Here is a 13,891-nt window from a genome sequence, read left to right on the forward strand (position 1 = left end):
GACAAAAAAGGCTTTTTTTTAATCTACATAAGACTCAGAGGATACTTATAAAGAAGTATGTCAAGTGCAGTTATAAAAATTTATTTTGGGGCTTTTTTGCCTTTATTGTAGAAACAGGAAAGTGGATAGAGTCGGAAATCAGGAAGAGAGAGAGAGTGGGAAATGACGTGCAGGAAAGGAGCCAAAGGCCGGATCTGAACTTGGGTCGCCCGCTTCGAGGACTGCAGCCTTCAAGGGAGCGCAAACTAACCACCAGGCCACTGGCGCCCCGTCAAGTGCAGATTTAATTATTTTATAATTTCTTGTAATTTTCTCAGACAGAGGCTTAGCCAAACAGAAGCAGACTATGTTTGCTTGCCCTGCCTTGACACAAAATCGCATAATGTATCCATTACTTCTCTGTTACAGAATGAAGACTGTAGACAAGGTGAAAAACTGAAAGACGGTTGTTCGAATTCATTCCAATCTAGATGTGTGGTATTGAGAAAGTCACTGTGTAAAGTACCGTGTAAGTCACCATGTGGGATATAAGAACCTTATAGAAACAATATGGGAGAGATTATGAAAGTCATTAACCCATCTTGTGAGAATTAGCAGAAAATTAGCAGTGAGCACAATGTGTGCTGTATGTACAGTTAATTAGCAGATAATAGGCAAATGATTAGCCATAATCACATTTGATGAATGGCTGCTTGTTTGGTTTAATTATATAATTAAATACTAATAGTGTCCAGGCCCCATTTTCAAGGGATATGTCTTGGCTAGAGATGTTCCTTGCACATTTACATAGGTGCGAACAGTTTTTGAAAGAAATGTGTGAAGGCTGTGACTTAATATTAAGTCCTTATTCTCACAATGTAGCTAACAATATTTTATAGCCCACCAGCCAAGTTTTATTTCTTTTCTCTGTCTTGTTCAACTCTGTGCGCCAATTTCATTCATATTACAAAAACTGCTTGACAACTGTTAGCACTGTAATGGCAAGCTCATTCCTACCTTCAGGCCGCTCTGCACCAGCTTGTGGATGTCCAGGAAAGGCTCCTTGATTAGCTCCAGGTCATGGTCCAGTATCCTGACAATTCCCTCCCTCTCGAGGACAAAAAGCCGCTGGGATCCATCCCCACAGTGCACCATGGCCACCGGCTGCCTCAGACCACTCAACACCTCCTGGACACAGTAGCAGTTGTGTTTGTGTTTCCTGGGCAACAGAGGAAATAGAAAAGGTCAGAGGCTGGTGGTGGCTGTGAATAATCCAGCTGTTAGGGGCATGATAGAAAGTTAGATGTTGGAAGGAAGCATGCTATTGATAACATGATTTTCCATCGAAACCTATCTGACGACTTACCAAAAAGGCATGTTTGTTTTCATTCCCATGTCTTAGTTTTAAGCTGAAAGTCAGCTGTTGCATTTTGCTGAACCTAATAGATTTTTCTCTCACCTTTGCTTTAATTACTTTTAGGAACATGAGTTAAAGTGCCAAGTAGGAGGAGAATCGGAGAAGCTTGAGTGTCACTGTAAATTAGAACATTTTGTAATTGAGGTAGAATCTAAGAACCTAGGAGGCATTTGCTCATTTAATGACTTTCATTGATCCCTAACCAGAAACATTTAACTGCACAATAAAGGTGCACCGATACATCGACGCGAGACCGGAATCTGTCGATTTTCAAACACTATTGAACAGCCACACACACACACAACAGGCTAACATGTCGGCAGTGTAGACGGAAGGTGACCATCAGCAGAGAAAAAGGTTACACATACAGTAGGACAAACACAGACTGTTCCCTCAGCCCTGCCCGTATGTGTGTGCACACTCTTGCTGTCTCTGTCTGTCTGTCTTTAGCAGGCTTGGGGAGTGCAGCACGTTAAAATATTAAATTCATATTCCCGTGATATAATTTGGTTATAGAGGGATACTTAAACGATAACATCAAGACACTTACAACATTAATATTTGCATAAAAATATAAGAGGATACAGGTAATAAAGGGTTTGACATAAAAAAAATGTTCTTTCGGAGAGTAGTTTGAGATAGATAAATACTTTATTGATCCCGAGGGAAATTCAAGAGTAAGAACAAGAGATGTAACCTGGTGCAGTTTTTAAGATTTTTTGTAATCAACAGTTACTTAATAGTCAGTGTTTTATTATTAACATTAAATACATTTCCGTTACAAAGTTTTAAAAAACAATGGTTTTTGCTGTAAATTATATTGCTTTAAAGTAGGGGGGGTTATCGGCCAAAAATTGGTATCGAGGTAAAAATCAAAAATCAGAATTGGCCAAAGAAATTGCAATCGCAGCATCACTAATGCACAACATCATGTATTAAGTGTTACAAGTTATGTTTTTCACAAATGCTTTCTGTAATGTATGTCCCTCTACAGCCATTTGAGGGCAGCAGGTGCACCTTTTATTTCCAATTGCAGTCTCTACTAGATTTACTAAATCTGACTTCATAGACCAGATACATCCTAATTTCTGTGTATCTTCCTGGTATGATCAGGACATCAGATGATAATAATCTCATAAGCCCCAGCTAACTGAAAAACTAATCATACTGTATCTACCCTCCGTTGTCCAGATGCCTGACTGAACTGTAGAAACAGGGCCAGAAGAGTCTATTTCACTGATGTTAACCTGACTGTACTTCATACTGTAGCATACAGTATTGACAAATGAGCCATGGACAGCCTAACTTTTGGTCATTATTTGATAGCGTGTTGGCTTTCTGTTGTCCTTCTTGCCTCAAGGGAAACGGAGATGAAACGAATTCCCCCATGGACAAAAGGGCAAAGCCATGAGTGATGTACAGGCCTTTGCAGTGAGGGAGGCAACCAGAATGACGCAGGATAAGCATTTTCATTATGTGAGCAAAGCTGAGCAAATGCAGTCTGGACAAACTTCAGGATTAGAGGGGAGATGGCATAGCATTTCTGTCTGCGAGTATGAACCACGGCAAAATGCACCAGTGAACCAGGAACATTTGACCAAGGCTGTGATAGTTTGTACAAAAGTAGATCACAGCTGAATGTCATTTATCCTTAAAAGCCTTAAAGAAAAGTTCCCTTGGCTGAAACCCATTAAAGAACCAGCCAAATCTCATTAATTTAATATTATAAACATCTTCCATACTGAAACTCAATCCTTACATGGAATAAATCATGGTTAAAGTCAGAATACGAACCTGCTGATATCTTCTATTTTTTCATCTCCCAAGTAGTTGGAATCTTGCCCTTGTGGTTGCTTTCGTTGAAAATCTGGAAAGCATGGACTGGCATCTCTCCTCCCATAGTACTGGCAGAACTCATCCACGTCAGCTTGGAACAGTTCTAGCAAACACAACAGATACAAACACAGACAAAGCGTCTCACACTTGTAATAGATACTGCATGGTTATACAAGTCAATACACAAAGCTCATGTAGGCTGAACTGAGAAATCCAATTGTGATTCTGTGTGTACAGTCGTAGTGTATGAAGGTGTTTGACAATGCACGACTATGTGCAAGAGATGACAAAAAATAGATATTAAAAAAACAGGGGAAAAGAGAAAGGATGTCGTATGCTAGTGTGTTTTGGAAAGTTAGATTTATTCTTGATGAGCCAAACAAAATTCTTGCTGCACTGAGCTGAAAGAACAAGTGAAGAGAAGATGTGCCAAACTAAATTGATTATAGACAAGAAATAACCTCTGCAGTAAAAATGGACTCCGCCAGAGAGCAAAGTTGAACTCATTTTATGTTCCCCATGTTGTTATTGTAACTTGTGAAATTATGCTTTTACATTAGTCCTAATGACTTTATGATGAAAGAACTAACTCCTGCTTTAGCAACATGTAGTCAGTGATTATAAAGAATTTGACAAGCACACCAAGCAAGCTCAGGTTTTATAATGGCTGTAATTTCCCTCTCTCTTAAGCACTTAAAATATAATTCATCAGTTGGCTCATTAAATATTTCAGCGTTGGCATGAGTGTGTCTTGTGGTTAAGAAAACCACTAAGTAGTATTTTTTATGAAAGATGCTATGAAAAAACACCAGATACCAGCAACCCACAGTTAAGCTGGATGGGCAATGTCAACATAACATTCAGAGCTGTAAGATACAAGGTAAGGAGAGCCTTGTTGGCTACACAGTCATTGTTAGACCATCCTGTTTCCCTCTGATAACTGATGCATGCATAGTTAAACAGTCCAGATAAAAACACCTTAAAGTTTCAAATCAATCTAAACACAGTGAAGCAAAGAAACATCACCACAAAACTACAAAAGCTGACCTTTCAAGTAACAGAGTCAAATTATTTTCATCAAGCTGACACTGAGGCTCCACTCACAAAGCCTGAACACATCCCAGTGCGAACCTTAAACTATCAACAACAACAAAAACTACAGAGCATACCCTCAAGCATAAAGAATGAAAAACTAATTTGAAGAGAAAACCAAATGCTGGTATGAAGTGATGGTAACAAACTTTTGTGTCATAACCTCTGAAAAGCGTTCCTAGGAAGCTATGGAAGGCTAATATTTAAAATGTCAGAAAATAAAATCACAACAGTTACTAGTCGAGGGGTTCAAAGTTGAGGGGACTTAAAATCATCTGTAAAGATTAAACACAGTGGATAACAGTTGTATAAAACTGATGCATAAAATGAATTAAAGGAATCCAGCAATGCTAAGGTTTCTCTAAATCTTCTTTCATGACTCACCCACTTGTTCTTTCCTTCGAACAGGTCTGACTGTTTTTCATTAGGGAGCAACACATGGGCACAGTATGTGAAATGAAATAATCAACCTGTTCAATATGGCATGTAATTCTGAATAAACAGAAATGTTTACAGGGTGAGAGATATTCTTCGTTTGCATTGCCAAACAAAGACGTGATGTTCTCCTCTGGTCCACAATTCTGAGCAGGTACTCCACGGAAACGGCACTTTATTGAGTGGAAAATGATCATCTGTTCACAATGGATTTATATTCAGCTGTGTTGTTTCTATAATGAGATTTTGGTGTGGTTATTGATTGACGTAGATCACTATATATAGAGAAACAAGCCAACAGGAAAGTTACAATTTAACAAACAACTTTAATGACCCTACAAAAATAATGTTAGCATCTCTATTAGCCACTCTGGGACCTCTCTCTCACTTTCAAGTCTGTAATATTCCAGATGTTTTAGATTTGGATCTCCATCCTCCAGGAAATTCACGATGCGTTTTCATATTGTTTTAATCCAGCTTTAATTTTGTTTTACTTCATTGGTGTATTCTGACACAGTACAAATATTGCACATCGTTTTACCTGGAGGAGACATGACTCAAACTGTTCAGGTATTTTGCCCTGTTAAAAGGACATTTACTCATCTATATCAAGGGTCAAAGGTTAGAGGATGCTGTATAGTAAATGTAGCATGTTAATTCAAAGCGAAACTGCCATCACATCATTCATTATTTCCATTTGTCCTGGGGGTTTACCATAAATGCTCCAAAGCACAGCAACAAGTGTTGCATGAACATGGAAGCCACACACAGCTTCTCCTCCAGCCTGAGCAGTTACAACATTATTCCCAGTAAAAAAAAAGTGTGCGGCGAGTCTCAGGAGCCCTTTGCGACCTAAAACAATCTTGCGAATATTGTTTCCTTTAGTCAATTCCCCAGAGGACAGAGGAGAGCAAATACACCAGTGATAAAAACACAAACAGGACTCTCCCTGTCCCTCCTTTCATCTCCCTCTCCAGCCACACACCAAACCACAAGTGCTGACCGCACCAAATACTGGAGGTGATAGGATATCCCCTCAAACATCTTAACACAACATGAAGATCAAACACACATAAAAACACACACACAGCTCTGGCGATACCACCCACCCACTTGTGTCTGCAGTTATCTTAACCATGCTGGTTACGGACCTTGGGTGCAGGGAGGGGGGGGGGGGGGGGTGAGTGAAAAAGGGTGGAAGATATAGGAGAAGGGGAGTACAGGGAAGGTGAGGAGCTTGCAGTTATGAGAGCGTGTCAAGGCAGTAAATGTCTTTACGGAAAAATGGGGGCTAAGTACCTGGCCTATTCAAAGGCCGGTAGGAAGTTTTCATTGGAGCAGGACATCAGTGATGGATGCTGTAAAGGCTACTGTTTCATTTCATACCTTTGGCAAGGTATTCAGTATTTGCAAAAGTAAAGGAAATGTCATATTTTGTGATCATGTTTGTGGTTCATTTCCCAATTACTGCTTCCATCGCAAGATTTATAGACATATTTAAAATAGTTACGAGATGAATAAAACAAATGACTAAAAATACTCAAAAAAGAGCGTAACACTTTTTGCGGGTGTTTTACTGCAAAGATGAATCCAATTAAATGGAAACAGTTGAGTATTTAAAAAATGTTCAACTAATATACCGTTAATCCACAATTTCAGTAAAACATAAAGGAGTGCAGGGAAGGGTATAAAGAGGGAGAGAGGGAGAGAGAAAGAGAGAGAAAGAGAGAGAGACACAAACTCTATCCATATTCCCTGCTCCCAAGCGCTAAAGTTATGCTTCCATCTGGTTATCTTCCAAGGCAACCTGGGTGGCCCACCTTAAGTACTTAACATCTTGATGCACTTCGGCAGTTTTACATACACACAACTTTGTAGAAAAATAAATGTGTCATTCGTCACCACATATGCTGATCTGTGGAGGGATGAGGAGGTTGAGCGGGGAGGAGTATGTCGGTGAACATGGGAGGGGGGGGGTTCTTCTATCATGCTTTTTTGAATTGACTCTCTAAGTATTGTAACTCCACACAAGTCCTGTTGCCTTTTCTATACCCTGCAGAGTGAGTTGTAGTTCAAGTGTTGTCCAGATTTGGCAGCAGGCCATTAGATGCAGATGAGGATGGACTAGGGTGGAATGTATGCGTTTGATATTTGACTTGAGCTGCAACATACCATGTGGGTGGGTGGGTTGCAGACAAGTGTGTTTGAAACTGTTCTCTGTTTGCAAATCTCGGCAGATCTAATCAGTTCCTGGCGACAGAGATTGGAAGAAGACTTGGCTGCAGGAGAGTAGACAGTCAAAAAGCGTTTGATCATGTTCGGTATGCACTCTGAAGGCACAGGTACCTGTGATCTTGTAGCCCTTAGAAGATTCATCTGAAGACCAAATCCTTTTAGAGTGCAGAAGGGCTCCTATCATTTAGCAGCAATATATATTCACAATGATAATAACTTTTGCATCAATTCATTCTTATCATTTCTGTGGATCCTGCAATGTCATAGTGGAGCTCATGATCAGAGAGTAAAGAAATTCTGTGCAGCGATTCATAGGAAAAATAAAAACCTACTTGTGAATAAACCTGAGGCAAAGGTTTGATATTTTCTGTTTGAGGATGCCAAGTTGTTGGGCAGTCAAGTCTAGACTACAGCTAGGCTGCTTATGCATCCTCAAGAATCAACTCCAGGAGCCGAGTCTATTCGGGCAATAAAACAATTCACTTTGCTCCAGGCCAGTTTTCTGGTACACCTTTACAAACCAAAGACTTTCCATTCACATGTCAGGAAATGCCTCAAATCTGTGTGTTGTTACTACATCTAGTCTTCAGGAAAAAAAAAGGTGACATTTTGGCACGATGATTAAAATAAACCTCCTAAACCTGCACAAACCTAACAGAGACGGGAGAACAAAACTTTCTGCACCTGGTTCCACAAACACAGTAAGTAATACCGTGTCATGAAAAGCACAACAATTTGCCTGCAGTTTGCAAAAACCAAATGTGCTGGATCAGTCTGAAAACTAATCAGCAAACTGCTGTTGTGTCAGTATAGGCAGTTTTTTGGCAAGTGATTTAACTAATGCATTAAAGTGCGACAGTAAAGCAAAGAAAAAAGCAAGCGAACAAGCAAACGGGTGAGACATGCTCAGCAACAAATGGAAGTGAGGTCAGATGAGGTAAGAGCTGAATAAATAAATATTCACAGACCAGACTACTGACGCACCACTTCTTGCGTAAGTCCAAAAATCTGCCAGTTCTACATGTGCAGACTGGGTTTTAATGAAAAATGAAATCTGCTGTGAATTTTAATTCATTACAATCAACTGTCGGTTTCCTATGAATTTTTAGAGAAATATATAGTAAGTAAATCTACTTTCATGACTCTAATCATGTGTACATGTTTGCTTGCATAGCACCAGGTGAGCACAAAGGGGCAATAGTTCAAGTCACATTTATGGTCATTATTATCCTTGTAATTACCTGGTATGTGCCCCCTGCAGGTGTAGTAGAACTCTCGGCAGAAGTCTTGGCAGAGCAGTGGCAGGTCTGGCTCCCTGTGTGGCATCTTATCCATGTCCGAGGAGTGGAACAACACCTGGGCATTTGGGGAGCAGTGTGCACACTTGATCTCCTCCAGGAGACGTCCACATTCTGTGTTGTTGGTGGAGAAAATCTGGAGACCACACGCAACAAAAGGCCAATGATTAAAATGATGGGTTGTTAACTTTTGCGTCTTCCTTCAGTTTGTACAAAGAAAGCAAGTGTGTAGTTCAAGAGAAGTTGGCCTTTTGGTAATAAAACATCCTAAATGTTACATTGTGAAGTAAGGAATGTTGTGTTTGTAGGATGCATTTTCAAATCTTTATCATAAAGTTCTCACACACTATAACTGTACAAAAAGATGACCCGATAAGATCTAATGTAGTTAAAAGGCCAATATTAGCCTTTAAAAGTTTAAACCTAACTTGATTAATAATAGACAAATACAAATCAGCCCATGTAATGTTTCAAATGAATAGTTCTAAGAAACACAAGCAATTCCCAGACCTCACCCGTCTATACTTTTAACTACAATAAATAAGTCAATCTTATTCCAGATACGACACAAATAAAGTCTGTAATCTCTTTTTAACAAAACCTTGTTTAAAACAAAACCGTTCTCCCATATGGCATTTGCAAAGTACTCTGGCAAGAAGATATGAAGCAACACTAGCTGTCATAAACTCATCACTCCTCATCCTGCATCATATGTTAAACATCAATGTCATCCTGGAATTTGTTTATATTCGACATGATCTGCAGATTTGGCCTGTGGTTAGATGAATATTATTGTCAGGGTTGGTATTGTGCTGAACAGTTTGTTCACACAGTAACTTTCTTTTTTTCATAGCATCTTCCGTAGAATGAGGGCTGAAGAGGGAGACAAACAGTGACTTGCATAGTGTGAAATTCTGCAGCATCTCCACCAAAATCTGCATGAAAATTCTCAGATTTCACTCAACAAAGCTGCACTGCCTTGTTTCTGATTCAGCTTAAGGTTCTGCAATATCATGGAACTAGCTGAATAACAGAGATGTTTTGATGTGTCTCTATATTCTCTGATACCAATTTGTTAAACATTGGGACTGGAACACCCTGTCTGTTTGGAGAAATAAACACAGAAATTATCTCATTAACTGCCTACTTACCCCAGTTCATAAACATTTAAAGTTTGAGTACAATTTCCATGTCTGACAGATCTCAAGGCATGACGTGAATCGAGTTAAATAAGAGCCCCAAAAACCTAACTTTGGGTTATTACGCAAAAAGTACAAAAAGAGTTAATCCCAAAGAAATTAGATGGATTATTTACATAACAAATTAGCTGTAATGAAACACAATATAATCTGTTTTAGGTCAAGAGCAGCGCTGCTTGGGGAGCCAGGCAGGCAGGCTGGTAGTGCTTTGCTCTGTGTGAGGTCCATGTGTAAACACCAATTTAGAGATAGACAGGCACATCATTCCCACTCTGGTATCAACAAATTAGCAGTCTGTCGAAGTCAATTAGACCAGGGGACCAGGGGCCAACATATGGGTGCCTTACACTTTTCTCTGACTGCAGAAAAAACGGCAACAAGGAAAGGATTTTCTATTTAGGAGTTGTTAAGCGTACAGGTGGCAGAGCCTCTGGAAAAACATTAAGGGTCAAGATAAAAAAAATATATAAATCTAAATCCCACTTTTATTGTATATTTCATCTAATCGTTGATGTTTTCCCAAAAAAGGGAGTTCTGGGTTGGCTATGACCCTGTATGTTTGGTGTGTTCCTCTGTCTGCGTGCCCTCACACTCATGCCATGTAGTGTTGTGGGCATGCCTGCCCTCCTGCTCTAAATTGCCCATTGGTTCAGTGTGCCATGAGCTGGCACAGGGTCCATGGAGAGTGGCATTTGTGTGCTCTCAGCCATGCCCTGTGTCCATATGTTGCTGGGACGGGCTCCAATGTTGCCATCATCCAAACCAGAACAAGTGGACCTTTGTTTGTTGTCCATTGCTGAATCTCAGTGAGTGAGTATGCTCCTCAAAAGCATTGAGAAACTGGCAATAAGGCTCAGCTGTTGTACTTTTGCTAAGGATACACTAAAGCAGGTCAGGAATGAAACATAATGAAACAGACATGGAGCTATTACGGTGTAAGAAAAATAAAACGGTCATTAACTTGTTCCCAGGCCATTTCAGATGTGTACATTACATTTCTTTTTTGGAGATGACATCTCACCAAGCTGCAATGCATAGCTTCATGTGGGAGAACAGCTGTTACAGGATTACGTCTTTCTAAGATAGCATCTGCATAACTGCTTTTGCCAACGAAATTGCCGGAACAAACATATCAATACACAATGCCACACTTAGAAAAAAAAATCCCATGTCACTCTGCAAACCTCATATGGTGTGAGAGACTAGTGTAGGCAACACTAAGCTTTAACAAAACACTTGTCCTCAGGGGATAGGTGTAAGTGGGTTGGCAGGGGGTTTAGTGAAGGACACACACCCTCCCAGAGGCATTAACACTTGGACGGGGCTGATGACTGGGGGAGAGTGATGTTCTCCAGCTTCTCCCATTAGTGAAACCAACAAACACAATGGTGTTGTTATTCTTTTGCTATAATCAGAAAGGGCTCCGTGTGTGGGCAGTGTAATGGGGAGGAGGATAAGTCGAGTTCTTCCTATTCAGTTCCCCCCCCCCCCCTTCTTATTTGCATGACTTGAGCAAATTAAATGATGCAATATGGCTTTTTGTCGCAACACAAAGTGTGATACCACCCAGCCACTGAATGATTCGTGGTTTACATGATAATGGTCCGGTGAAGATCCGACGGCATCCGCTACAAGTTTGGTACAGTCGCCTTCTTTCTGCCTTTCTCCCCACATGAAACTCGAGCGGGGTTTTAAAGCGGTAGTTTAAACGCTGTTTGCAAAGTTTCTTTATCACTAAGCTGTCAACACAATGGACAAAGGTTTAAAGTAAACACTGGAAGAGAGTTCGGTGCGTATCCCGTAACTTTTCGGTAAACGTAAACGCGTTTGACAACGACTGTCAATTAAAAAAAAAAAAAAAAAAACTACAAGACAGCCCCAGCTGCTGTATAAAATAACAACCGGGTCCTACCTTACAGAGTTAACAGTTCAACAGGTAAGATAGTTGTTTCCAGTCTGTAGTAGTTGACTGGCTGAGAGGTAACGTAAATCGGCGAGTGATTACCATGGTAACGCCGAAGCGCATGAACAGCTGAATTGTTGCGCCAGATTGTGTAGAACAACAAAATGAAAATGTGTCCGAAGAAACCCTGACGTTTAATCAATTTTCCGATCATGTAAGCTCAAACTGACAATTAAACTCGTGCAGAAGAGACAGAGCAAACCATTACGAGCAAAAAACAAGTTGTTCTGAGAAGATATGAGGATATCGTGGCGATATTATAAGAGACTTAAAACATAAACCACGGGGAAATTCAAGACACAGAAGGCTACGTAAAAATCGGGGATTCTTGACAGCAAATTGGACAACAGTTTCCAAAGCACGGGTATGGTGAGATCAGCTACTATTAAGAAGGCTGCCATAGTAACATTCAATGTCCCAGTAGGTCTGTTGGATCTGAGCATACAGAGGCAGCATAGCCCAAGGCATTTTCCTATTACCATCCACAGACTGTAAAAAAAAAGAACCATCCCCTTAAATCAGCTGTTGGTAGTAAGAGGCAGAATGACACGAGGGCTGCAACTGCATCTCCCGAGGCGATTAAGTGGGCTAATAAAAACAGTCCCTTCATTTAAAGAAAATGCAAAATGTTGGAGGTATGTTAACCTACCCTGGCATCCCTGCGGTGCAGGATCTGGTAGGCGGCTCTCCTGGTGGGACAGCAGGACACGCGGGGATACAACCTGTGGCAAACTTCTCCACTGCTGCCGTCAAGCAACACTTTTCGCTCCCTTTTCTTCAGCCGCTTGGGCAAGCTTCCGTCGTAACATCTTCTCCTCCTTGGGCTAATTTCTCCCCTCTCACCGAATTTTGCGTCTCCACATTCCCACAAGTTGACCGCGACGGCCAGGACGAGAACGAATTGCAAATGCTTCATAGTTTTTAAAAGATCATAAAATAGACCCAAATAATAATACAACAAAACACAACAAAATCTCCCTTTAAAAGAAAAATGTCAACCCGCAATGCAATGCATACGTTTCTTGTTTAATTTAGGATATAAAGATCTCCAAGCAGCAGACGGCTGTTGCTACAAGAAAATTGCCAATATAGCCTATTTTTTTCTGGTCAGAGCAGGTGCCCTAAATTTGATTCACTGCTACAAAAAAAGAAGTTAAAAATAACTAATTTTTGCTTTCATATATCAGATATGAAATAAAAATGAATAAAATTGAATAAAAAGCAAAACAATAACACAATTTCTCCTGATGAACTCAAAAAGTCATTAACCAAAAAAACAGCGTGAACTGCAAAAGAGCCGTGACGTTCCTTTGGATGTAATTCCTTTATGGCACAGCACGGCGGTGTGTGCACGCACGGGGTCAGAAAAATACATAAAAGACCTTAAAGTTGTCTCTCACTAAAGTCTTCAGACCGCTCACATGTTTTCCCGTGCTCTTTCCTCCTTCTTTTTAACCAGCGCGCGAGAAGAGGAGCGAGCACGGTGACGTATGAGTTCGCGGGGGCGCGCTTTTTGGCCACAGTCGCGTCCACATCGAGGTAAACAGTTACCTGGTAGAGAAGAGGACGTAGAGTGGGGGATTCATTGTTTTACTCCATCGACATTTCAATAAAGGAATTTGATAATTGAGTCTACTTCCGCCTTAAATGTGCGATGTCAACGAGATATAATCACTTTTATTTTCGTAAAGAGTTCTATGCGCAACATAGGCTACTTATTGCACTTCTTTGCTCATGCAGACAATTAACTTATGTGGTTATTTGAATCTCGTTCTTTACTATTATACCTTTCGGCAGCTGAACATATCTTTCATATCGTATTTTATGCAACTTCATTGAAATTATCTACATTTCAGATACACCTTTTCAAAGCTATTACTCTCCACAATGAGATTTGTTCTGACAGTCTGACAGACATTTGGTCTTAATTTATCTGACTTTTTGTATATTCTCAGATTGACTTACACATAAATCTATTATTAATCCAGTAAAATATTTGTTTATACCTTCAAATGACATAAATGTATGAGGAGTACTTTTGGTGTGGTAGTTTCGTACTTTAACAAAAGTAAGAAATCTGAATCTTTCACTACTCTCTATATGTTAGATTTATTTTAAAGCTTCCGGATTTAAATGTTTTTTTTTTCTGTTCTTGAATAAGATAATGAGAGAGGCATTGAGATACTGCACTACGGAAAAGTAGAATATCATGTTGCATAACAAACTGGGTCATGGGTGTTTGACTTTGTTTGTTAAATATGGTATAAAAGGTTTATTCTGGTAGCCACAAAATGACAAATTACACGTGTAAGGCAGTGGAAAATCAACCACAATGTGAATCAATCACTATGACCTGCTGCCCAGCAACGTGTTGACCTAGAGTTGTTCATACTGTAAGGCATCTTAATTTGGCTCTTGATTATACCAGACCAAATGT

General features: G+C 40.0%; 2 protein-coding genes across 3 annotated transcripts in view; both read right to left on the bottom strand.

The window, feature by feature from the left end:
• The window catches only part of hhip (hedgehog interacting protein), a 33,793-nt gene extending 20,899 nt beyond the window's left edge, over nt 1-12,894 (bottom strand). Inside the window, exons 1-4 of the mRNA XM_061057301.1 lie at nt 12,104-12,894; nt 8,236-8,428; nt 3,191-3,335; nt 997-1,198 (exon numbers count right to left, since the gene is read on the bottom strand). Of these exons, the coding sequence (XP_060913284.1) occupies nt 997-1,198; nt 3,191-3,335; nt 8,236-8,428; nt 12,104-12,370 (807 nt within the window). The 5' untranslated portion in view covers nt 12,371-12,894. The remainder of the gene's footprint in view (nt 1-996; nt 1,199-3,190; nt 3,336-8,235; nt 8,429-12,103) is intronic.
• Nucleotides 1-13,891, bottom strand: part of mmaa (metabolism of cobalamin associated A) — a 147,602-nt gene that overhangs the window by 85,440 nt on the left and 48,271 nt on the right. The gene's annotated exons all lie outside the window — the stretch shown is intronic.

This window comes from Labrus mixtus, chromosome 2, assembly GCF_963584025.1.
Source record: "Labrus mixtus chromosome 2, fLabMix1.1, whole genome shotgun sequence".
Lineage (NCBI taxonomy): Eukaryota > Metazoa > Chordata > Actinopteri > Labriformes > Labridae > Labrus > Labrus mixtus.